The sequence below is a fragment of the Artemia franciscana genome, chromosome 9 (genome assembly GCF_032884065.1).
Source record: "Artemia franciscana chromosome 9, ASM3288406v1, whole genome shotgun sequence".
NCBI classification, from domain to species: domain Eukaryota; kingdom Metazoa; phylum Arthropoda; class Branchiopoda; order Anostraca; family Artemiidae; genus Artemia; species Artemia franciscana.
In genome coordinates, this window is record NC_088871.1 from 39,705,456 (window position 1) to 39,732,140 (window position 26,685).

Below are 26,685 nucleotides of genomic sequence, written 5' to 3' on the forward strand. Positions count from 1 at the left end.
GAGACTGTAATGCCTACTGAATTCCAGAGTTTCCAGCAAAGTCTTTGACATGTCTCACACGCTTCGCTTCCGCCGATAATGATAACGCAGTAACAAGACAATAATGAGGCGGCTTTATATCTAGTGTAACGCCTTGAGCGTGGAATGTGCCGCGAGGCCCCAGCTCCAGGCTTTTTTGAAGTTTTATCACCATTTCGCTGGAGATTTGCCCATAGGCTGACTTATTAGACAAGAATTCACTATGGACAACACTGTTTTATTAGATCAAGAATCGATGGTATATTATTTATGTCTTCAGTGTAGATGGTAGCACAATTAAAAAAAGCCTGGAGCCGGTACTACACGGCACATTCAGCGCTTAATGCGTTACTTCAGAGTCATCTCATTTTTGTCTTGCTACTATGCTATCATTAACGTCAAAAGTAAATCATGTGAGACATGTCAAAGGCTCTTAATTTAGAATTAAATAAAGAAAAACAAGTATTTCACATGAAAGTAAAGAGCAACTTTAAAACTTTCATTGTTTGTTATAGAACCAAACAGGAATCCTTCCGTATATGAGGTAGCCTACCCCCTCCTCAGTCTCCCAGTCTTTACACTGAAGTTTTATAGTGCTTTAGAAACACTTCTTAGACAAATTTTCTGCCCTTGTGTTTTAGCAGTTGCTCTTGAAGGATTTGGAAAAATAGTCCTACTTTTGCTTTGAAGGTGGGAGGTCAAAGAAGGGCAACCAGAAAAAATCTGGAACCAGGAAAAATTTCGTCCCTGAAAAAAAATCAAAATTTCACAAAAAAAATGCTTAAACTTAGAAAGGGACTTGAAAGCTCTACATGGGATTTCAAAAACAAAATTCTGATTATAATTTATTAAAAATTTATTCAGAAACTAAGCAAGAACTTGTATAGCTGCATCCTAGAGAAACCAGGCAAATACCTCAATAATTACCAAACTCGCTCTTATCACCTTTCTTATAGAGCGGTTTAATTAGATTTGCGTTGGAACACATAATACGTTGAGGTTATAAACACAACAGCAACATGAAACCCAAATAAATGTTTAATTAAAATATATTCAGAAGCTAAGCAAGAACTTTCATAGTTAGTTTACCGAAGCTAAAAAGGATGGATGTCAAATGGGATTTTATTATTATTATTTTTTATTTATTTAATTTTGTATTTATTTAACAACTTCTATGGCTACGTTACTACCCGTTCCCTCACTATATCGCTTTTATTTCTCTTTTTTTATTACTGACGTAGGGCATCTAGGACTCTAGTACACAAACACAATTAAGAAGTCTCAACATGGTTTACTTTTCCTCTTCTAGCTTCTGGCAGGGTGATAGAATGCCACAAATCTTGAAGTAAAATAAATCCAAATCTTTTGAATTTCACTAGCAAAATACTTTTACGAGCAGAATGAACTCTTCGTCAGAAAGTCCTCACCACAAGCGTGCTTAAACCAGAGTGGCCAGATGGGGCACATTCCGCCCTTTTGGCGCTTATTTAAGGCGGTTGCGCATTAAATTTTTCAAATCGGTGTATTTTTTGGTGGAAAATAGCCTTTTCGGTGCATTTTCACGAGAAAATGGAGATTTTGTTGCATTTTCACTTTTACGGAAACGAAACTTTAAATCAAACATCTGGCAACACTGACTTAAACTATTCCTTTGCGTTTGTACTAGAAATGGGCATGTAGCGTCAATATAAAATTCATAGCAACGCAAAAGAATTGATGAAAAGTGGCATAGACATGAAAAAGAGGTTATGTAAAAGTGTAGAAAGAGAGCAAAAATAAGAGGTATAGAATAAAAATTCCAACAAAGCAAAGTAAAAGTAAAGAAATAGGAAATGATACCGCATGAACATAAAAAGAGGTTGGGCCAAAGTGTCTAAAAGAAAGTAAAGACCCCCACAGCGATAAAGAAGGGCGTGAGAACAATTGGTAGCAAGGCAAAAGAAAAGTAAAGAGATGAAACATGATACAGAGTAAGCATGAAAAAAAGGGTTGGGTAAAAGGGATAATGAAAATAAAGATCGCCAAAACAGAAAAGAGGTGAGGAATTAAAGTCCAATATTGTAGTTACAACTTTTTTTGTGGCTTATCCAGGTTGTTTGAAATCCACTTTATTTTATTAGAGCTTTCATATCAACTGACAGAAAAGATGGGTCCCTACGATTTGTCAACTGAAGGGTTGGCAGATGTCATTTAAACTTGATGGAAAGCGAGTTGTTTTACTTACGCATTTTGAGGATCATGAGTCGATCTGAACTTTGGAAGGGGAGGGGGTCATAAGTTTTTCTTATCAGGACATTTTACAGAAGGAATTGTTATATGCATGGTGCAAAGTGGGTGTTAGCAAAGATATGATTACATACAGCTATGCATAAGATCCTGGATAAAGCAATGAGAACTAAGCTTATTTATATTTCAGTTATCACATAATTTGGTTGCTCTTTCGTTTACAAATGTGTATGATGTTAGTTCCTAAAATCCGTAATATTTTTCGTGGCTATTTCTCAAAATGAGGACATCTGAAAAGAAGGGGTCCAGTTTCAAAACCTAACCCTTTTAAATGCTCAAAATGTCTAATAAATTCAATATTTTCTGTAATATGGAGCAACTCAAAGCAAATCTGATCCTCCTCATGCGATTTTTATATCGATTTGTATAGGAGAGCTTTTGCCGAATTATAGAGACACACAGTTAATTGTTCATGGGACAACCCTCAACTAACGACGAATTTGTTCACTAACAACACCATGAAGTTCGGCTTACCATGCTTGGACACGCTTTACTTCGCCATTACGGTCGCCTCATTAAACAAATACTGCTCACTGAACCCCTACCAACATGGCACAGAAGGCAAGGAGGACAGTTTAAAAATTGGTGATCGCTAGTTAAACGTGATACGGAGCCAGCTGAACGTTTTCTCAAACTTGGCCACAGATGGGACAAATGCTTGCTGAGGTTCGCCGAAGAACTGGCACGACATCACATATTATAGGAGACCATCATTCAGAAGCTCTTTTTAGATGCCGGTTGAGGCAGAAACACCTGATCCTGTTGCAAGTACAAGTAAAGTAAGAACCTATTAAACAGAGCTCAATAAAAGCAAAAACTGATGCTAGAGATAGCTATGCAAGAACCATACTAAGCCGGAAGTCACGGTATTCTCAGTGTATAAGTTTGTTGTTGGTTGGGACTATTATCATATAAACAAATAACAATGTGTTTCTATAAATTCGACAAACATCTTCTACCTTAGACGCATTTTTAATAACTTTTAGTTTTCTAATACGGACTATATGTGCAGAATTCAATAGCAAGAAAATCAGCTTAATTGCAAATATCCTTGTAAACATGATTTTTGTGTTTGTAGAAACGTGCATTGAATATGAACTTGTGAATGAATATAACTTTTAAAATCCTAAAAAGTATGCTTAGAGGCGGCACTTCTCTGACAGGATCGTTTAAGGAATTAAACATGAAGCCAAGTGCGCGATTTTTTAAAAGAGATATAGTAACTGTCATTTTTCATTACGAATAGAATAGAATACATACATAGAATATACATAGAATATAGATAGAATATACATATATGTATAGAATATACATATAGATACATAGAATATAGAATATACATAGAATACATAGAATAGAATACATTTCAACGAAACGAATAGAATCATATTTCAAATCGCATATCAATAATCTTATTCTTGCACGATTAAAAGTAATCAGAGCACAGAGGTTCAGTGACACAGACGTAGACAATGAATTGTAGCACAGAGGTTGTACAGAGGTTCAATGAATTTCGGGGTATCAGTTTTTTTCTGGGTAATACAAATACGTCTTTCCCCTTCTTATATGAGTAAGATTAATGTTACAAGGAGGGTACTTTACATGGAAGTCATCCACCAATGAAGTCAGAACTTTCAGGTTTTATATGAATGACTTCTTGCTGTTTCAGTTCTGTCTGGAATTTTCACCAGTGACTAACATTATAAATAACAACATTGTCACTACTAAGGACTATACGTCTATAGTCATATCATAGCCCTTGGAATAAGTTGCAAAGAGATGTATATGACCATTGAAATTACTGCGAATGCCTGCTAATGCCTGATCTTCATCAGTATTCTCTGAAAGAGAGACGTCTGGGCAAATCTACTCATTTGATTCATTTCCTTATTTAAGAAAACTGTCGTTATGAGCCGATTTTTGTAAGTGGCCTCTGCTTGCCTGAACTTGTCAAACAGCATAAGCAACTGAATTGTTCTGCTGATCCTCTCTTGCCCACAACGGAGTCCCCTCTTTTTTCTATTGTGATTAACGACCTTCATAAGGGACATCCCGACAGATGGAATTTATCAATAACCTAACTGTCTTAGAAGCCTACTATAAAAAATAGTGAGCAGTCTTATCAGCATCCTCGACTGCTCTGCACTTGGTGTCTAGGAGTTAGCTAAGAGAGCCAACCTTTGTAAATCATCGATAGTGCCAATACGTTTCCTTAAGCCCTCACCCCTTACTCGTAATCATACTCCTCCTGCAAGTTTTGCGTTATCTTGGAATTTACTTGACATCACAATTTATTCTAATTTAAAGTGAAGCATCAATTTAAAATTTTCACCCGCTAGCCTGGTACTTCTATTTCCCTCCTTAAGATATCCTGATGAATATAGCTTCCACACTTCTTCTTCTTTAAGGATTCATTCCTTTTTTGTTTTTCTCTCTACTTGAATATGCTTATCCACTTTGGAGCCCGAAAATTTCCTGGGAAGAGTCGAATGAAATTGAATTCATCCAAAAAAGAGCCCGCAAATCATTTTTAAAGAAGGCAGAGTCCTAAACTCTCTGTACTAAAAAATCTAAAATACACCCTGTATTTTACAGAGAATAATGTACTCTCTGTGCAAAAAAAGTATACTAAACATCTAAGTGAGAAACATCTAGGTGAAATTACGTTGCTTCTCTGTTTTCCAAAAATGTACAACTAAATCCTCACATGGAAGACATTTTCCCCAAAAGACGGTACGCTCCGTATGCAGATTCCGTCTACCCCAGACTGCTTATCTTCCTGTATCTATCTAGCCTCCATTTGCTGCTTAACTTTAAGATATACAAAAAAACTTTTATTCCCAAAATTACTGAACAATTTACAAAACATGCCATTAGTCCATCTTTCCTTTTTTATCTGAACTACACATCTTGTTGTCATCTCTTTTTGCGTTTTTACTGACCTTTTTTTTATGTCTTTATGAATTTTGTTTGTTTTATTTGTTTATGTAAACAAAGATGTATATATATATTGGAGACCATGGAATCAAATGGGGAGGAAGAACGCTCCTAGACTTAGATTATGCTGATGATTTAAGCATATTAGATGAAAGTGTGAGCAAAATGAATGAATTTTTAGAGGTTTTACGAGTTCAGGGTGCTAAAATAGGCTTGAAAATTAATGTTAAGAAGACTAAGTCACTAAGGCTAGGAATAAGTAAATATGAACAGGTGACATTAGGTAACGAAAAGATTGATCAGGTTGGGAGCTTCAGTTACCTTGGTAGTATTATTAGTAAAGATGGTGGGAGCAGTGAAGATGTTAAAAGTAGAATAGCTAAGGCTCAGGGTGTTTTTTCACAGTTAAAAAAAGGTTGGAAGAATTGAAAGATAAGTCTGGAAAACAAGATTAGAATATTGGAAGCTACAGTGATGACAGTGGTCAAATATGGCTCTGAAGCATGGGCGCTCCGAAAATCAGATGAAAATTTAATAGATGTTTTCCAGAGAAATGCCTACGGATTGTTCTGGGTACCCGGCTGACTGACCGTATTTCAAACAGTAGGTTGTACGAAAAGTGTGGTTCAATCCCGCTTTCTGGGGCTATAATGAAAAAAAGGTTGAGATGGCTAGGCCACGTTCTACGGATGAAGGATGACAGATTACCGAAGATTGTCCTTTTTGGCCAACCGTCTGGGGCTACATGGAAAGCAGGTCGTCCTTGTCTAAGTTGGGAGGATGTCATAAATAAAGATTTAAAGGAAATGGGAACTTCCTGGGAGGGTGTAAAGAGGGAGGCTTTAAATAGATTAGGTTGGAGGAGGAGCGTGCATAGCTGTGTTGGCCTCAGGCGGCTTGGTGCTGCGGTGAGTTATTATCAGTAGTAGTAGTAGTAGTAGCAATTGGCCGGTCTGATCAATAGACGGTTTTACCCAATAGTCAATGAATGAATTATTCATTCTATCTGTTTGGTCAATTTTCTAGCCGGTTTAATGGGAATTTCTGTTTTTAAATCATTTATGTTTTGATATCAATTTATTTTTCAAGTTATTCGCCTGTTTTTTTTTTTGTTTTTTTTTTCACTACAAATTAAGAATTTGGCCAATCTGGGCTTGGTATAGTTCATTAAAAAGTAACTTTTCTTGTTTTAAAGTAGCATTTGCAAGTTGAATGAGTACATATGGCTGTATGCCTAAAATTGAATACTGTGCAATCAAACAGTTCGTGGTAACGAACTGTAGTAAGGAGCGACCCGGCTCAGTAGTAACGCATTTTAATGCTGATTTTAAATATATAAGTTTCATCAAGTTTAGTCTTACCCATCAAAAGTTACGAGCCTGAGAAAATTTGCCTTATTTAAGAAAATAGGGGGAAACACACCCTGAAAGTCATAGAATCTTAACGAAAATCACACCATCAGATTCAGCGTATCAGAGAACCATACTGTAGAAGTTTCAAGCTCCTATCTACAAAAATGTTGAATTTTGTATTTTTTGCCAGAAGACAAATCACGGGTGCGTGTTTATTTGTTTTGTTTTTTTTTGTTTTTTTTTTTCTTTTTCCCAGGGGTCATCGTATCGACCAAGTGGTCCTAGAATGTCGCTAGAGGGCTCATTCTAAGGGAAATGAAAAGTTCTAGTTCCCTTTTTAAGCGACCAAAAAAATTGGAGGGCATCTAGGCCCCCTCCCACGCTAATTTGTTTCCCAAAGTAAACGGATCAAAATTTTGAGATAGCCATTTTGTTCAGCATAGTCGAAAATCATAATAACTATATATTTAGGGATGATTTACTCCCCCACAATCCCTGGGGGAGGGGCTGCAAGTTACAAACTTTGACCAGTGTTTACATATAGTAATGGTTATTGGGAAGTGTACAGACGTTTTCAGGGGGATTTTATTTTGTTTGGGGGGTTGGGCTGAGGGGAGGGGGTTCTGTTGGAGGATCTTTCCTTGGAGGAATCTGTCATGGGGGAAGAAAAATTCAAGGAAAAGGGTGCATGATTTTCTAGCATTACTATAAGAAAACAATGAAAAATAAACATGAAAATGTTTTTTCAAATGAAAGGAAGGAGTAACATTGAAACTTAAAACGAACAGAGATTATTACGCATATGAGGGGTTCTAAAAATACTTTAGCATAAAGAGCGAGGTATTTAGGAGGAGATAAATACCTCGGTCTTTATGTTAAAGTATTTTTAGTAATTTCAACTATTTATTCTACGGCCTTTCTGATTCAGGGATCATTCTTAAAGAATTGGGACTAAACTTACGATTTAGTGTAAAGAGCGAGGTATTAACGAGGATATAAACCCCCTTGTATACATAATAAAAATATAAGATTATGAAAGTTTGTTACGTAAGTTGCTAATTTATAAGTTACGTATATTTTGTACTAATAAAAACGTTCGTTAAAAATTAAAAGTTCTAGCTGCCTTTTTAAGCAACCGAAAAATTGGAGGGCAGCTAGGCCTCCTTCTCCGCCCCTTATTTCTCAAAATCGCCTGATCAAAACTAAGAGAAAGCCATTTAGCCAAAAAAAGAATTAATATACAAATTTCATTTTAATAATTTATGTGCAGAGAGCCAAAACCAAACGTGCATTAATTCAAAAACGAACAGAAATTACTCCGTATATAAAATGGGTTGTCCCCTCCGCAATCCCTCGCTCTTTACGCTAAAGTTTGACTCTTTGCCACAATTCTACTTTTTAAAACAATTAAAAGCTTTAGCGTAAAGAGCGAGGGATTGCGGAGGGGACAACCCATTTTATACGGAGTAATTTCTGTTCGTTTTAAATTTTAATGTCGCTCCTTACTTTCAGCTAAAAAAATTAGTTTTTTTTATTTTATTAAATACAAGAGCGGGAATAATTGGGGGATTAGTTTATTCTCACCTATCCTGGAGGACAAAAAATATACAACTAATTTTAACTATTTGTAACGTTATAAAAGTGCTAGAGAAGCAATCATATAAATTTTTAGTGGTTAAAGAGGGGATATATCGAGCACAACCAATAGATGCTTTTCATTTGTGAAAAATCCTTGTAATCTTCGTAATTAATGTCGAGAAAAAACATTAATTTGTAGCCTATTTACGAAAATACCTCAATTCACGGACTTTTTTCATTTATTTTTTTTCTTTAATTTAGATCAACTTGATATCTATGTTGTGTAGGGCCCAGTCCGTTTTGTGCCTCTCGTGTTTACATAAAAGATTCCCCAGAAAATATTATTTTCTAAGTTTTATTCCATTACGAACACGGGTTTAAAAAAATTTTCTGTATCCTTTATTAAATTTTCAATTGATACATTTAATATTTAATTATATTTAAACGAGTACGTAAATTATTTATTGATATAATTTACATTATACATAATTATATAATTATATAATAAATTTATAATTATATACAATATATTTTATATAATATAATATTTTATAATTCTATAATAAGTGTAGTAAATTATATTTAAAATTAATGCGATCTAAAATGAAAGCTTTTGAATTAGAAGTGTCTACTTTGCCTCTGTACCGAAGGGCCAAACCCAAAGAGGGTCTTGGCCACTGTCCAAGAACCACTATCAATAAAGCCTTTTGTCTAGAAGGCTAATTACTTCTGGGATGCTACTCCATAATTATGGCTAATATATACAACTGGGAATTACAATTTCAAATAAAACATGCTTATTTACATTAGCTTTTTTGGCGCCTAATTAATGTCAAAAAGAGATTATTAAGATGCCATAAAGGGGTAGAAAACAAATGAAAAGATAAGACTGTTTTGTAATCTTCTATGGCGAAAGCTGCTTCGCAAAAAAACAAAGATTAATCGAATTTTTTTTCTTGCATTGCTGCATTGATTTCAAGTAGAAATAGCCTGTTTCTTAAAAGAACATTTTAGGAGGTTGCTTGTTTCTTCAAAAGTTGGTGAGCATTTATGGACTATTAAGAGATGGGTTCACTGGTTCCCCATGATTTGCCCCCTCACTACATTTTGAAAAATTTTGTTTTTGGTATTTTCGTTGAAAAATGTTTTTTGTGTGTTTCTGTTAAAAAAAAAAAAATAAACTTGCTCCTCCACTAGATTTTTGAAAAATACATTTACCCCCCTTTACTTTTTTAACATTAAAGCCACTGTTGGCGATACATTACATTCTGATTGTCAGGTTCCGGTTCAAATCACCTGGGACAGTTTCGCAGAGCTACAAATCCAGAGCTATAAATCCGGTGCTACAAAACTGCAAGTAAGGAACGATGCGGCTCAATAGCAACTGAAACTCTAAAAAAACAAAACAAATTTTGATATCAATAGATATATCAAAAGAATCAGCTTATTATTTTGATTCCAAACATATAAGATTCATTACCTTTAGTATTATGCATCAAAAGCTACGTGCCTGAGAAAATTTATCTGATTTTCAAAAAAGGGAGAAACAACCCATAAAATTCAAGAAATCAAAATGAAAATCAAATAGTCAAATTGAGTGTATCCGAGAACCCTGATGTAGAAGTTTCAAGCTTCCATCTGAAAAAATGTGGAATTCTGTATTTTTTGCCAGAATAAAGATTACGAATGTGTGTTTATTTTTTTCCAGGGTCATCGGAACAAACCAATAAGGTAAAAAAAGGTAAATGATACGGCATTAGACTTTACAGTCCGTACCAGCGGTGCTGATCTCCGTTTCTTGGCCCTTCAGCCAGGAAGTGCAATGGGGAACAAACCAATAGTCCTAGAATATCGAAAAAGAGCTCATTCCAACAGAAATTAAAAGTTCTAGTGCCTTTTTAAGTGACCAAAAAGATTGGAGGACCCCCTTCCACCCAAGTTTTTTCCTAAAAGTCATCCGATCGAAATTCTGAAGTAACCGTTTTATTGAGCATAGTTGAGAAGCCCAGTACCTATGTCTTTGTGGATAGCATAACTCCCTACAGCCCCTGGGGAAAAGTTTGTAAGTCAGGAAATTCGCCCATTCTTTACGTTTAGTATTTCTCATTGGAAAATATGCAGTCATTTTCCGTGAGTGGGAGAACTTTCTGCTGGGGGGGGGTCTACGGGGATGACTTTCCGAATAATTTTCCGGGGAAAGTTCCCGGGGGTTGAACTTTCCGAGGGAAATTTTACACTGGGGGAATTTGCCAAAATTCCTATACAATTTTTTTCATTGGTCTTACTTTCTCTTGCCGACTCAATTTAACATGTGGAGATATTAAGGGGAATTCTCTGGGGGAAATAATTACCAGGTTGGAGCTGTCTAGAGTACTTTTCTGTTGGTGGGGGGGGGGAACTTTCCACATTAGAAATTCTCCATGGGGGGGATTTTCATTGGATAAATTTTCCAGAGGGAATTTTCTGTGGCTGTAACTTTCTGCTAGGGGGCGAGGATATTTGTGAGAAGAATTTTCCCAAGAGATTTCCCAAGATTGTATGAGGGGACAGCCACCTCCTAAACATAATAAATAATTTTGGTTTTAGACAGTGAAATTCCGTATTCCGTAACCGTGAAAACCGTATTCCGTATATGAAAGGGGCCGTCCGCTCTTAAGTGCCACGCTCTTTGAGCTAAAGTTTTTTACTTCTTTAAAAACTAGAGTTGTGACAAAGAGGCAATCTTTAGCGCAAAGAGCGGGGCGTTGAGGATGGGACAGCCCCTTTCAAATGCGGAAAAATTTCAGTTCGTTTTAAGTTTTAATGTCGCTACTTACTTTATGTTAAAAAAAAACTTGTTTTTATTTAATTCTTCTCAGAGATACAACGAGCGAAATAGCCTGCTTCTTCAAAATCCGGAAAATATTTAAATCAGGAATTTTTACGAAGTTGTGTATTGTTATTCCCTGAAATGGGATTTTCATAAGGAATAAAGAAAAATGAAGTGTTAAGTCTTTTCGTGGGAACAATATGACTTCCTTTAATGCATAGTAAAGTGAGCATTTGCTCTCAGTACATCATTTTTTTGAAATTCCAAAAAAAGGAGTTAAGCCAGGTGAATAAAACATTCAGGAGTTGACTCAGATCCTAAGAAGTTCTAGTTCGTCTAGCTTAAAAATTTGTTTTGTAATATATTAAAGAAAGTTTGTCCTAAAAGCGATTGTATATCTTCAAGCAAATTATGTTTGGTTGTCTTTGTACTACAGGTGCATGAAGAGTTTTGGCATAAATCTTCACGAAATCTCCCCACTTTGAAGTAGATAAGCCTCTGCAATTACGGCTAGCGTCCCACCAGAAGACCCTTTTACATTCCAAGTTATTTTTGAGAATAAGCACGAGACAATTTTTTTTTCGATTTTGGCACTAAACAAGAAGTGTCTTGAACAGAGTACCTATAACTTTTCAAGATATTTATTACACCACACAAATTTAGTGTGTTAAGTTTGGGCTTCTTTACGTTTCTTATTGGTCGGCTAATTCCTCGGTAAATTCCTCTTTTACCTAATCCTCCGTTGGCAATAAAAACTAGTGCTTATACAACCTTTTCATCTGAAGGTCTCATGAACACTGGCGTGCTTAGGAAGAAGGAGAAGGCATTTATTTCTGACCCATAAAATTTCAATTAAAAAAAGAGAAAATATCCCATAGCTTCCTATGTCTTCATTCTGTATCCTTGTTTTTCCCCTAAAAAAGGCAGGTCATCAGCTTAAATAAGAAAAGTTGCTGTCTTGCCTCTCCGTTCCTGCTATAACGGAATGGATCAATAACTGCTTGGTAATATGTGGCCTAGGGTTTGATTCCAGTTGCCACAAGGATGGGTGACAAACTTGCTATCGGTCCTTATATAAGAGACCTGTCTACTGAAATGCTGGCAATTGTTAAAAGTTCTTGCACCTTCAATGGCTTTGGACGACCTTTTTCCTTTCTCCTTGTATCCTCATCTTAAACCTATACAGGTTTGCTTTATTTTTCATATACTGGCACCCCAATTAATAACTAATAAATAACATCGATATATGCAGAAAAATGGATTCTTCCTTGACATCTGTCTTGCCTGGGAACTTTTTAAAAGTCCCTACTTATCATATCTACTGCTTTGTGTTTGTAACAATAATATATGCCCCATCATTACCAGCGAGCGGTAAAATAGCAGGCAATCCCCTGACCGTAGTCAAATGTCTGTTGCGTAAATTATTACATTTAGAGCAACGCATTATTGTGGATTCTAAATATTCATGTCTGAGTGGAAACAAAACTCGACACAGACTATACTCAACCAAAAAAAAACCTTACCCCCAAAGTTCATGCTAGTAAAATTTAACACACACAGAGTTCAGCCTACGCAAAATCCCCCACGGAAAAATCTAAATCAGCAAAACTCGAACCAAGCAAAAGCCAACCCGCACAGAATTCACCTCGGTAAAACCCAACTGCAGGAAAGTTTAATCTACGCACAATTAAGTTTAGTCAAAATTCCATCCTGCAAAGTTTAGTGCACCGCACCGTAAAATCCACAGAAAAATCGTCCTGACAAAATTCAGCTGCATATATTTATGGATGCAATATAAGAGAAGGTGGGAGTTATTGGTGGGCAAAGCTTGGATGGGAAATTTAAGTTTCTTATTGTTGATATTGATACCAGCTAAGATAATAACGACGATGGTAATAGCGGTTGTCATGATGAATTTGACGACGTCAAAATATAGAAAAAAGTGTTGATGATATCAACAATAGGGTCTAAAACGGAAAATCGACGGTGAAGTTGATGATGACAAAAATGATGATGAAATTGGCGATACCCACGATGGTGATATTGAGGTTAATCTTCCTCTTTTTTGACAGCATCATTATCAAAACCATCATGATTATTAAAGTTGTTGTATTCTGCGCCGTCATTATCATCTTCCACATAGCTAATATCAACGTTGGCATCATTTTTGTCATCATCACGATCCAACAGTTTGAATTACTACTCCGATGTATTAGCCACCTATAGCCTTCCCTCCTTTTAGTGCTTCCTCTATCCTTATTCCGGCAACCAAATTCTGCATTGGCTAATTTCTGCGCGAGTTAAGGCTGGCTGGCATGAAGTAAGGATATAAAGTTGAATATAAAGAAGAATATTTTGTCAAAAGTAGCAAGATGTCGGGTTCCAAACTTGTTAGTTCATTGATTTTTTAAAAGGTATAAACAAATTGTTTGGAGCATGCGCCTAGTTAGGAGATCATACTGCACCCACATAACCAAACCCCTATCTTACACAAAAACTTGAATATTGTGCTGACTACACTATGAATCCAATAGTGCTTGTAAGAACCCTCAAAGAAATAACCGAAATTAGTCACCTACCGACGGTCCCTTAAAAGACGCTCAAGGTAATATGATTCCTGACGTACAAGGTAAACTTGATCACGGGAAGGATCACTCTGAAGACCTGCTGGACACAAACATAGATGGACAAGATACAACAATGATGCCACGGACAGCTGAAAAACCACCGCATGAAATCTACATGCCATCACCTTCTACTTCAGAGATGCTAAACACGATCAAACGGCTTAATATTAATAAATTACCTGGCAAAGATGGTCTCCCTCTTGAGGTCTACAAGGCCTCACCACATGCTGCAGTGGAGCAACTAGTACCCTCTTCAGTCTGATATGGTAGGAAAAAACCTTTCCCGCACGATTGGAAGGTGCCGGTAATGATCCTTGCATTTAAAAAGGGGGACACATGTGACAGCCATAACAACCGAGGGATATCACTCATGGATAAGGCCGCCAAAGTTATCAGTGATTTTGCTCAAAAGGTTTGAAGGAGCAAGGGATGAGCGGACATGTGAAAATCAGTGCGGATTTCACAAAGGGAGAAAGTGCATTGATTAGAACTTCACTCTTTGTCTCATTCTACAACACTGCAAACGCGGCAACCTCTCTATAATTAACATATTTTCGGATTTTGTGGCTGCTTTTTAATCTGTAACCTGTGAAAACCTTTGGTGAACCGTGGTAGAAGGTGGTATACCGTTGAATTCTAAGAGCTGCTGAAGGCCTACTATGAGCATTTCAAATTGACTAGGTGAAGAAACTGAGCCCTTAAATGTGGATAAATTCATGGACCTGAATGCACAGTCAGATCATCAGCTTGGGCTGTACAGACAGAAATTAGAAAAAGTCGATAGCTTCAGTTATCTTGGCTCGCTAATAGTCTCTCATGGAAGCTGTGACCTCGACGTAGAGACGAGAATCGATAAAGCCCAAGCCATCTTCAATTAACTCTACCGCCATTTGTGGAGCCGATGGGAGATCAGTAGGATGACTGAAATTTGTATCTATATAGTGGCTGTTAGATCCATTCTCTTCTATGTGGTTGAGACTTGGCCACTGAAGGTGCTTCATCCCCATGTTAAGGAAGTCTTTGAACATCACTGTTTATGAAAAATCCTGAGGATTCGGTATTCTGACAGAATTGGAAATGCTAATGTGCGTCACCGCTGCTGTAACATCGAGCCCACTGCCACGATCGTCCAACAAAGAAGACTGCGCTGGCTTGGCCATGTCCTAAGAAGACCTAATGACCGCATCACTAAGCTAGTACTCCTAGTCGCTCCTTTGCCAGATTGGCACAGGCATCCTGGCCGTGAATTGTAGAATTGGTGGCAAACAGTCAATAACCACTTTGATACCATTGGTGTATTTCAAAAGTTAGGTAGAAAGTGGGAGAGCTGCTTGCTCTGGTCTGCTGTAGAGATTGCCCAAGATTGTGACAGGGGGGAGTCAACCATACGGAATATTATAGATGCCTGGTGAGGCGTCTAGGTCTGGTCCCATAGAAAGTACAAGCAAGTAAAGAGTAATTCGGTGTGCTTTGGTCACTAGACCGTTGAGTGCTTCATAGCATTCCAATTCACTTCTCTGCAGACTCTTTGTTTTCTGAAAGGCTATAAGATCTGCTTGGTTGTCAGTTAGAATGTATATGTTCCTACCTGTATGATCTTTCGTATCATTGTTCTAGCTGCTTTTGAACGCTATAGCATAACTAGCCAAATCATAAGTGATTGTTTCTCTGTCCAGAATGGGTGTATCTGGTATATTTGTGCTCCAGTTCCCAATTTTCCTTCAGATCACGAACCATCAACAAAGCAAATTGTCAGCTCGTATTCCTGCTGCCGTCCTCCCTTCTCTTTTATGGTAATCTGGATCACTGAGTTACAGATGTCAATATGATGCTTGATTCTCTCATTTTGTATATGTTGTCCTCTACCGGTCAAAGTCCTAGTACTAGCTCCATGGTTGCTGTGGCCTTTCCATTGTATACCGAAATTATCATTAGGCATGTTAGTCTTTAAACCCTTATTAAAAAGGTAATGTGGCTTTTAATCTGAGTTGAATTCACCAACTCCATTGCTCTATGTGACAGAAACTGTCTGGTTATAGTCTTATATAGTATATAGTTATCTAGAGCTAGTTCAAGCTGTTCCCCGCCAACTGTTGGCCGTAAGTTAGGGCTGTGACTTTTCGAGCTGTCTCTTTAATGTGAGTTTTCCAGCTCAACTGATGGTTTAATATAGCCCCGAGGTGTTTCTTGATCTATTCAGGGAAATCGGGTGGCCGTGTGTTTTTAGAGCGAATGGAACTTACCATTTTTTTTTATAAAAACTATTATTGTGCTCTTTTGCGAGCCATGTGATCATCAGCATACGCCTGAGTGTTGTTAGTTAAGCCTATTTAGTTAAACTAAACACTTTGTGCTAGTATTATCCCTGAAATTAAGTTACAAGAAGGACTAAATCTGAAAATTTTCTCATAGTACTAGAAGGTAAACAGTAGAAAATAACAAAAGAGACTTAATTGCATTTTATTGTTAATCAATCAAATGTAGTTTCAGAAAGATGAGCCCTATTCCCGTTAAAAGATTTCCTTTCAATTTCCTAGAAAGACAAATACTCACTTGGAGAACTATTAAAAAGCTCCCTTTCATCTTTATTTATCAGAATTTATTGAAGATGTGTACCAGTAAAAGACCTTTCTTTTAAAGCTAAAAGCTTTGATAAAGGGCTTGTGCTAAAAAAAGCGTAATTATGATAAAACGGGCTATGGTAAATATTTAATTAAGTAATTTGAAATCCCAACTTTTATCCATACTTGCAGATAAATTCAATAGATTGGTTCTTCGTCTGCTTTATATTAGGTTTTTTCTTCGTATTATTTTTTTTTTATTGATTTTCGTAAAAAAAGTCTTAATTTCCTGTGTTGAGGCTATTTCAAATCCACTATGTATTTAGAAAAATCCCTTGTAATACGAAAATTCTAAACCGGTTTCATATAAGCAACAACCCCTAAAACTTCGCCCTAAGTCTGGCGAGGGTTGAAGTAAAAAAGGCGACTTTTATTCTAAGTTATAGTGAGCCAGCATATCGCTTTATTATTCCATTTTGATAATGGTCAATTGGTTTTCTATGTTGTTGGTTTGTATCTTGTGTCTCTCTTTCTTAATTGTTCATTCATTTTCTCTCCCTTTTTGTTACTATGCATTGTGCTGTACAAGTTTTGCGTTTTGTGCTACTTTTCGGTTATAAATAAAAAAAATTAAAAAAGTGGGTAAAATCTTTTTTTATATGGAGCTTGAATTCTGCATTCTTGTTTTTAAATTTTTTGTATTTTCAGTAAAGGGGGCCAAAATATTTTTATTTTGGAATTTATATCAATATTTTATATTGATGTTTCTTGGTATTATAAGGTTGAAGTATTACCTGTGCCTGGCTGAGATAGAGCCAGATTAGTAATTGTTAATTTGTAGTAGCCTATTGGCTCTTTAAGTACTTTAATATTAAACTAAAATACTAATAATTGATGTGAATTTAAGCAGTGACCTATAATTCATGAATGACTTGAGTGTAAATAAAAGCAGGAAAACATTCCTAGATTTGTGTATAAATACGAGCTGTTCGGATATTGACCCCCTCCCCTCCCACAATGGCTTCTATTAAATTAATTTGAACAATCAGTGTCTTATTAGCGTTTGGACAATCTTTGTTCTGTCCCTCGCTCCTCTTTTACTGTATCTATCTCTGTTTTCAAATCATGCCTAGAGGAGGAGGTTTTCAGGTTTAACCCCCATCCCAAAATGAAGAATTGTGTAGGCACCCACTTTTGTGCTAATTATTAGCTACAAAATACAAAATAAAGTTTTCAGTCCCTCCACCCTGAAAAGCTTGAAACGCTTCCACCCCAAATCAAATCCTTGGTATGGTCCTTTAACTGTTTATAATCACTGATGCTTAAACATCTTTCTATTTCCTTTTATCATATTAGTAAATATTAGTTCCTCCAGTGTCGCATAAGAAAGGTCAAAAATTATTTATCACTCGGATAATATCGATAGTACCGTTCCGAAAAGCCATCACTTCCGAAAAGAAGTCTTTCCGCCGATTTTCATTTTTTTATTGATAGTCAATTAATAAAGCCAATCCTATTAGAAAGGCAAGTGGGGAAAAGAAAGAATATATTTCTCTATCCAGACTTAAGGCTTAGGTTTTGGTGATGCAGTTGAATAATGATCTTACCTGAAATTTTGAGCTGGTAATTCTTTTAAAATGTAAATATGGGTATGGTTTTGTGTCGAGCTGTAAATAATGTACTTTTGAGTTGGGTTTTTGATCCGTTCGTCTACCTACATTTTACAACCAGGGTTGCCAACTGCTTAAATTTTATGTTAAAAGACACATTCCCATGTGCCGGGACACAGTCACATAAAAGGATAAAAAAACACATTTAGAGTTTTTGGACACAAAAAGGTAATAAAGGACACATTTTTTAATTAATGAGGTAAAGTGAAATATTTGCAAACTGAATATATATTTTGGTACAAAAAATTTCACTTTTCACCAAATTAGTGCCTTTTCTTGGTGCGTTTTTGAGTATCCAAGTTTTGCCAGAGATGTCGTAAGTAAAGGATTTTCTCCAACGTAAGAGATTTACTTGTTTATGTGAGTCTTGTCCTTTCATACTCAGTTAATTTGTATGAATTTTTTCTTTTTTTTCATTTAGCCGCTTAGAAAGGGGTTTACAAAGCGTCTTTAGATCAATAACACAACAGGTTAAAAATAACTTCTAGTTTTGAAATTTCAAGATGGATGTATTTTAGCTAAAAATGACACATTTTTGGATGCTCAAGGGACACATTCAGGAACCAAAAAGTTGGCAACTCTATTTATAGCTTTTCAATGTCGAAGGTTTCTTTATATTTACCACAGAAAATTTCTTGGATCACTGATGAGCAAAAACCAAAAAAAAAAAGGATTTCGATAGATGTCTTGGTATCCAGCACTTATTTTAAGACAATTGAGACATGCTGATTAGAAATAAATAATTAATAAATATAGTCAAAAGAAATGAATAATAAGTGATATTTAAACGGATTATAAATGAATAATAGATAAATGAATATAAAAGCGAACACTTTTGTCCTTTTTTAAAACCTAGAATTTATACAAAATTTGATTTTGAATTAAGGCGGAACCGTTTTCCACAGCCAAGAGGTAGTACGAATACAATATTTACAAAACTTAGAAAACATAAAAGATTAGAATTACAAAACTTGTTTTAACAGTCGAGCAGAAAACAGAGCTTAAAAACAGGAAGAAAACACACTTTAGACAAAAACTTCAGGAAAAAACTCTATTTTCGCGTTCCATAAACGAAATAGAATTATTTTGTTATTTAGGAATATTCAGTTGTCTCAATCACCCACCGTTTTTAATATATCTGACATTAAACCATTTTTAAATGTTTAACATTGTATCAAGACAAACAACTCGCATACAATTCTTATACAAACAACAACTAAGAGCTCATATGGCACTTGTGACGAGGGCGGAAGAGCCAAGAGCTCATATGGTATGAGCTCTAGCAAAATTCTAAGAATCAATAGATTGATTTAAAAGGCAAATCAGAGGCTTAATACCGGTCGGGATTTAAAATAAGAGCTCCGAGTCACAAGGTCCTTCTAAATATCAAAATTCATTCAGATCCGATCACTTACTCGTAAGTTATAAATATCTCATTTTTTCTTATTTTTCCTCTCCCTTCAGCCCCCCAGATGGTCGAATCGCGGAAAATGACTTTATAAAGTCAATTTGTGCAGCTCCCTGACACGCCTACCAGTTTCATCGTCCTAGCACGTTCAGAAGCACCAAACTCGCCAAAGCAATGAACCCAACCCCCTAACTCCCTCAAAGAGAGCGGATCCAGTACGGTTACATCAATCACGTATACACGACATTTGATTATTCTACCCACCAAGTTTCATCCCGATTTCTCCACTCTAAGCGTTTTCCGAGATTTCCGGTTTCCCCCTCCAACTCCCCCCAGTGTCAACAGATCTGGTCGGGATTTGAAATAAGAGTTCTGAGACATGAGTTCCTTCTAAATATCAAATTTCATTAAGATCCGGTCACCCGTTCTTAAGTTAAAAATACCTTAATTTTTCTAATTTTTCCAAATTAACACCTCCTAGCTCCCCCAAAGAGAACGGATCCGTTCCAATCATATCAATTACGTATCTATAACGTGTGCTTATTCTTCCCATTAAGTTTCATCCCGATAACTCCACTCTAAGCGTTTTCCAAGATTTCCGGTTTGCAAGATTTCTGTTTCCCCTCCAACCCCCTATGTCCCCGGATCCAATTCGAATTAAAAATGGAGCATCTGAGACATAAGATCCTTATTTATATTAAGTTTTAATAAGATCCGATCACCCAATCATAAGATAAAGATTCCTCAATTTTCACGTTTTCCAAGAATTCTTGTAATCTCCTCCAAATCCCCCAATGTCACCAGATCTGGTCAGAATTCAAAATGAGAGCTCTAAAGCACAAGATCCTTCTAAATATCAAATTTTACTAAGATCTGATCACCTGTTCGTAAGTTAAAAATACCTCATTTTTTTCTAATTTTTCCGATGTAACCGTCCCCCTACTTCCTCCAGATGGTCAAATCGGAGAAAAGACCATTTATAATTTAATCTGGTCTGGTTCCTGATACGCCTGTCAAATTTCATCGTCCTAGTCTACCTGGAAGTGCCTAAACTAGCAAAACCGGGACAGACAGACCGACAGACCAACCGACCGAATTTGCGATCGCTATATGTCACTTGGTAGATACCAAGTGTCATAAAAATAACCTGAACAGGATGAGGATATTAGGTTACTCAAATTCAATGTCTGGATGTGCGCTCTAATGTCCAAACGCAACTTTCAGACGTGTGTATGAAATTTGGGATTACTCTAAATATATATATTTATATATATATATATATATATATATATATATATATATATATATATATATATATATATATATATATATATATATATATATATATATATATATATATATATGCATCTCATTTATATTGAGATGTATTAGGAAATAATTGCTAACGCTACCACCAATTCACCGCAGCCCAATTCACCTAAGGCTAACACTGCTGCTCACACTCTTCCTCTAGCCCAACCTGTTCAAAGCAACACTCTTTACTTCTTCCCATGAAGTTCAATTTCTTTTAAATCCTTCCTTAAGATTTCTTATCTCACCATTCGAGGATGTCCTGTCTTTTCTTTGGCCCCAAAAAGTACCTGACTGCGCAACCATCTTTCTGAAAACTAGCAACAGTGAGAAAAATGTTGTTAAAGAAACGTTGTTTTGCAGTCATAATATGAAAAAAACTTCGTTTTCTTAAAGAGTTAAAGAGGCTGCGTCCCAAAGTCGAACCTTAAAACGTACAGGAATTAGGAGAGGCAGTTGGGGGGCTGCTGCCCCCCAAACCCCCCGCTTTTAAAGACTCTTTTGTACAGGTTTTTTGTTGTACACCAACAAACCCCCAGCTCTTAGCTTGTGTGCTTTGTGTCTGGGAAACAGTTTCAATAATTATGTTAAAATGTAAATGGAGCGGTCAACTTCATTGTTACTAATTACTAGTTTCGGCGCAATGGTTCTCCTGTCCTCTTGTGTTTAACATTTTTCGAATTTATTCCATTATTCATTCATTTCAATTTTTTGTTAGTTAAAAGAGGGCCTTTCCGAAGCCAAGAGCGGGGGGTTAGGGGGGCGGAAGCCCCCAACAACAAAAAACCAAAACAAAAGAGTCTTTAAAAGCGGGGGGTTTGGGGGGCGGCAGCCCCCCCAACTGCCTCTCCTAATTCCTGTACGTTTTAAGGTTCGACTTTGGGACGCAGCCTCTTTAACTCTTTAAAAAAACGAAGTTTTTTTCATATTATTTCTGTACGTTTTTCTACAATCCATGGTGGATGTAATTTAATAATAATTTTCCATGTTTATTTTCTCCCTTTCTGTATCAATAAATTCAAACTGACAAAATTATCTAATTTTGATAATTTTAATAGTTTAGCAGCTTAATTAAAAATTTAGCAGCTAGTGGTTTTTACCCACCCGCCTCCGGTTTATGGGCCCAGCGCGCTTCCGCTGCGCCAAGCTGCTGTTATGCTTGTTATCAAACAAGTTATTACAATAGAAAATTTCACCAGCGGCTTCAATTAGGAAATCAGTTTAAATGGTTCTTTTAACTTGCTTCCATCAAGCCTTACCCCCGCTTCAGTATAAATTCTTGTGAACATTCCAGTATGTAATTCTGATCACATGTTTCCATGTTTATTTTCTCCCTTTCTGTATAAATAAATTCAAACTGACAAAATTACCTAATTTTACAAATTTTAAAAAGTTAGCAGCTAGCGGTTTTGATCCACCGACCTCTGGGTTATGGGCCCAGCACGCTTCCGCTGCGCCAAGCTGCTGTTAGTGTAAGAATTTTTCAAACAAGTGATGTTATTACAAGAGAAAATTTTACCTTTAATGGGGAAATGGGTTTTTGTAAGCTAGAAAATCGGATGGTTAAGATTTCCGACGAAACTTTCCAGGAAAATTACTCGGAGAATTCCGCGTCGAATGAGTCTTCGTACACCCAGATCCGATGTCGACTCTGACCTGTAGGCGTGGCAGAAAAAAAACAAAAGGGGAACATGAACATTAAGTGGCAATGCGTGGTTTCTGGAAAACAGGGAAGGAGCTCCTGGGCCCTAGGGGACCTTAACTTGTGAATTTCAGCCCGATCGGACAACGTTAAAGGGGGGCTGGGGTTGGGGGGTCGAAACTTTCGGCCAGATTTTCCCCATGAAGGAAAAGTCGGAGGGGGATGAAATTTGGCAAGTTTCTTAGTTGGAGCTCGGGCTACGAAATGCATCCTTCCCCATCCCTCTGCGACCACTGGAACCGAAGATCGCTTAACATTGTCGTGGTTCGCCTCTTTAAAGAGGCACGAGTGTGCCTCCTTGATAATGAAACTCCAATAAAAGTTTTCAGACTTTTTAAACCAAAAATGTTAGCAGTCTTTATGATACAACGCTGGAAAAACTATGAAATATGTTGGTTTTTTATTTAAAGAACAACTTTATTCAAATGACTAGTTTCTTATGAAAGAAGTCCTAAATACATTCTTTCCCCCTTTTTAGTGTAACCAATTATTTCTTGGTCAATTTGTCAATTGCTGATCTCTTTGTTACACTGGTATGTATGCCGATGGCTATGGGTCAGTCAATTTTCCGATTCTGGATATTCGGGATATTTTTGTGCAAGTTTGGTGCATATCTTCAAGGTAAACTGTTTCTTTTTCTATTAATTGGGCGGTTCGACTGATAAAACAAAGAAGATCATTCGTTGAGGGTGTTTTTTAATCTTCTTTTTTTGTAGATTGTACTTAGTGTTTGATCACCCTTTCTTATGCTATGTGGATGTGATGCTCTCCCTCTTTTTTTGTATTTGTTATTTTCTTAAATTACTTGCTTAGTAAATTAATGGTAAATTCTAGACTAGCTACTTTTCACTATTTTGGAAAGTGGTTAGGTTAGGAAAAATAAAAACTTTCAGTGATGAATCCAGGGCCACAAGCATACTCCGAGAAAGCATTTCCAAGCTACTATGTTAACCCTCTTCTAATTTTAAGTCTTAGAAATTTATCTATTTGAAAGGTTCATTGAAATTTTGAAAAAAAAATATTATACCTTAATTTTCAGTTTTCAGTTTCTTTTTATCTATGTTTTAGTTTGAAACATTGAAAATGCCGTATGGTTCGAAGAAATTCGAACCATATCAACAAGCTTTTTTTCCTAATCTAGGAAATGTATTTGTAAATCACTGAAACCTTATAATGTGGGATTGAGCTAAGTTGTAAAGCTGAAAACACTTTCCTCGTACCTTATTTTAAGCAGAAGATCTAGTTTGTAAGGTTTTACTTTTCTAACACAAAAATGTTTAAAGGTCATCATAGGTAAGTGCCCTCTAATGGGAGAAGAAATGAAGGTAGGTCCTTCAAAATAACTTCCCTGGACATACTTAAGCCCAGTGGTTTCCAAACTTTATTTTACCGCGGCTTGCTTAAAAAATTTTAATCGCATGGTTCCGCTCTTCCATTTTACAAAACATTAAAGACGCAAAAATTTTTAGCTAGTACTAAAAAATTTATTTAAGACAAACTCTAAAAAGCAAAGAAAATGAAGAACAAATTTATATTATTGTCTTTAAAGAGAAGAGTATGCTTACCTATCCGCGTAAAGTTTGTCGAATCTCGGTGCCAATGATGAGATAGCAACACTTAACTCCTTTTGTGCAACCAAACGAACACAATGTTTCGATTTCATTTCACTTAATGCAGGAAATCCAGGGGCAAAATCTCCAGTATTTTTATTGGGGGACAAGAGGGGTCCATATCCGGATTGTCAAGGGGCATGTGATATTTGATATTTTTTCTCCACATTATAGGGGAGGGGGCAAATGCCCTCCTTTCGCTCCCAAACGACACTCCTGAGGAGATCCTCTTCTGTAGAGACAAGATTTTGCAAACGGTAGCAATACTTTTAAAGTTTTATTTAACAAAATATTATATTTTTTCTTAATATCTAGCTAAAATTGAATTAGGGATGCTTCCTGAAATTTTTGTTTCAAAGATGTATTACAAGATAATTCAATAAATTCTTTTTTCTAATTACTTGTTAGTTCAAATTCATCATTTCCTTCGTCAATAAATGGATTCTGTATCCATGCAAATTTTTAAAAACTAAAATCATCAAAATATTTGATAATAGCAAACCATCTAATTGTTCAACAGATGGACTTTTGTTTGCTTGTGTGTTATCTTGGACGCATAAATTTAAATATTGAAGCATTTCGAACTAATTCTTTTTTCCAAATTCGTCTTTGCAATTTTATATATAACATTGTATAATTACATAAAATTATACAGAAGACCAGTTTTTTTGGCCTGACACAGATTTTGCACCATCTGTATACAAACCCAAACATGATTATTCTACAATATGCCTTTATCATTAGAAAAAAGTGTCAATTACATAGAAGTTTCACTGGTTGTGACTTTCCAAAAATAAATTTACAACAAAAACATCACCAGTTATATTATTCTTTTCAGTATATCGAAGATATTCAATTAGGTACGTAATTTTAGTTACATCAGTTCCTTCTTCTACTTATTAAATAAAAAAAAACTAATTTTTTTAGCTGAAAGTAAGGAGCGACATTAAAACTTAAAACGAACAGAAATTACTCCGTATATGAAATGAGTTGTCCCCTGCGCAATCCCTCGCTCTTTACGCTAAAGCTTTTAATTGTTTTAAAAAGTAGAATTGTGGCAAAGAGTCAAACTTTAGCGTAAAGAGCGAGGGATTGCGCAGGGGACAACTCATTTCATATACGGAGTAATTTCTGTTCGTTTTAAGTTTTAATGTCGCTCCTTACTTTCAGCTAAAAAAAATAGTTTTTTTTATTTAATTTCTGAACGTTTTTGAATTAATGCATGTTTGGTTTTGGCTCTCCGCACATAAATTATTAAAATGAAATTTGTATATTAATTCTTTTTTTGGCTAAATGGCTTTCTCTTAGTTTTGATCAGACGATATTGAGAAATAAGGGGTGGGGAAGGAGGCCTAGTTGCCCTCCAATTTTTCGGTTACTTAAAAAGGCAACTATAACTTTCAATTTTTAACGAACGTTTTTATTAGTAAAAAATATACGTAACTTAAGAATTAACTTACGTAACAAACTTTCATAACCTTATATTTTTATTATGTATACGAGGGGGTTTGTACCCTCGTTAATACCTCGCTCTTTACACTAAATCCTAAATTTTGTCCCAATTTTTTAAGAATGACCCCTGAATCAGAAAGGCCGTAGAATAAATAGTTGAAATTACTAAAAATACTTTAGCATAAAGAGCAAGGTATTTATCTCCTCCTAAATACCTCGCTCTTTATGCTAAAGTATTTTTAGAACCCCTCATATGCGTAATAATCTCTGTTCGTTTTAAGTTTCAATGCTACTTCTTCCTTGCATTTGAAAAAACGTTTTCATGTTTATTTTTCATTGTTTTCTTATAGTAATGCTAGAGAATCCTGCGCCCTTGTCATTGAATTTTTCTTCCCCCATGACAGATTCCTCCAAGGAAAGATCCTCCAACATAGCCCCCTCTCCTCAGCCCCACCCCCAAACAAAATAAAATCCCCCTGAAAACGTCTGTACGCTTCCCAATAACCATTACTATATGTAAACACTGGTCAAAGTTTGTAACTTGCAGCCCCTCCCCTAGGGATTGTGGGGGAGTAAGTCATCCCCAAAGACATAGTTATTATGGTTTTCGACTATGCTGAACAAAATGGCTATCTCAAAATTTTGATCCGTTGACTTTGGGAAAAAATGAGCGTGGGAGGGGGCCTAGATGGCCTCCAATTTTTTTGGTCACTTAAAAAGGGCACTAGAACTTTTCATTTCCGTTAGAATGAGCCCTCTTGCTACATTCTAGGACTACTTGGTCGATACGATGACCCCTGGGAAAAAAAAAAAAACAACAAACAAATAAACACGCACCCGTGATGTCTTCTGGCAAAAAATACAAAATTCCACATTTTTGTAGGTAGGAGCTTGAAACTTCTACAGTAGGGTTCACTGATACGCTGAATCTGATGGTGTCATTTTCGTTAAGATCCTACGACTTTTTGGGGGTGTTTCCCCCTATTTTCCTAAATAAGGCAAATTTTCTCATGCTCGTAACTTTTGGTGGGCAAGACTAAACTTGATGAAACTTATATATTTAAAATCAGCATTAAAATGCGATTCTTTTGATGTAGCTATTGATATCAAAATTCAATTTTTTAGAGTTTTGGTTACTATTGAGCCGGGTCGCTCCTTACTACAGTTCGTTACCACGAACTGTTTGATAAGGAAAATTTTATCGCATCGATACAAAGATTGTATCGTCTATCGTCTAAATCGTCGACTGTATCGTGTAGATCGTCTATAGTTTTGTCTAAATCATCAATCGTCCATTTGATCTTCCCTGAAAGGAGCATCTAGTGTAATCTATAAAATCTGGCTAATTTTACCTTGAGATTGCA

At 36.1% G+C, this 26,685-nt stretch overlaps 1 protein-coding gene across 1 annotated transcript in view; it reads left to right on the plus strand.

Moving 5' to 3' along the window:
• LOC136030822 (orexin/Hypocretin receptor type 1-like) overlaps nucleotides 1-26,685 on the plus strand; it is a 165,864-nt gene that overhangs the window by 35,906 nt on the left and 103,273 nt on the right. The window contains exon 2 of the mRNA XM_065709867.1: nucleotides 22,738-22,880. Within this exon, the coding sequence (XP_065565939.1) occupies nucleotides 22,738-22,880 (143 nt within the window). The remainder of the gene's footprint in view (nucleotides 1-22,737; nucleotides 22,881-26,685) is intronic.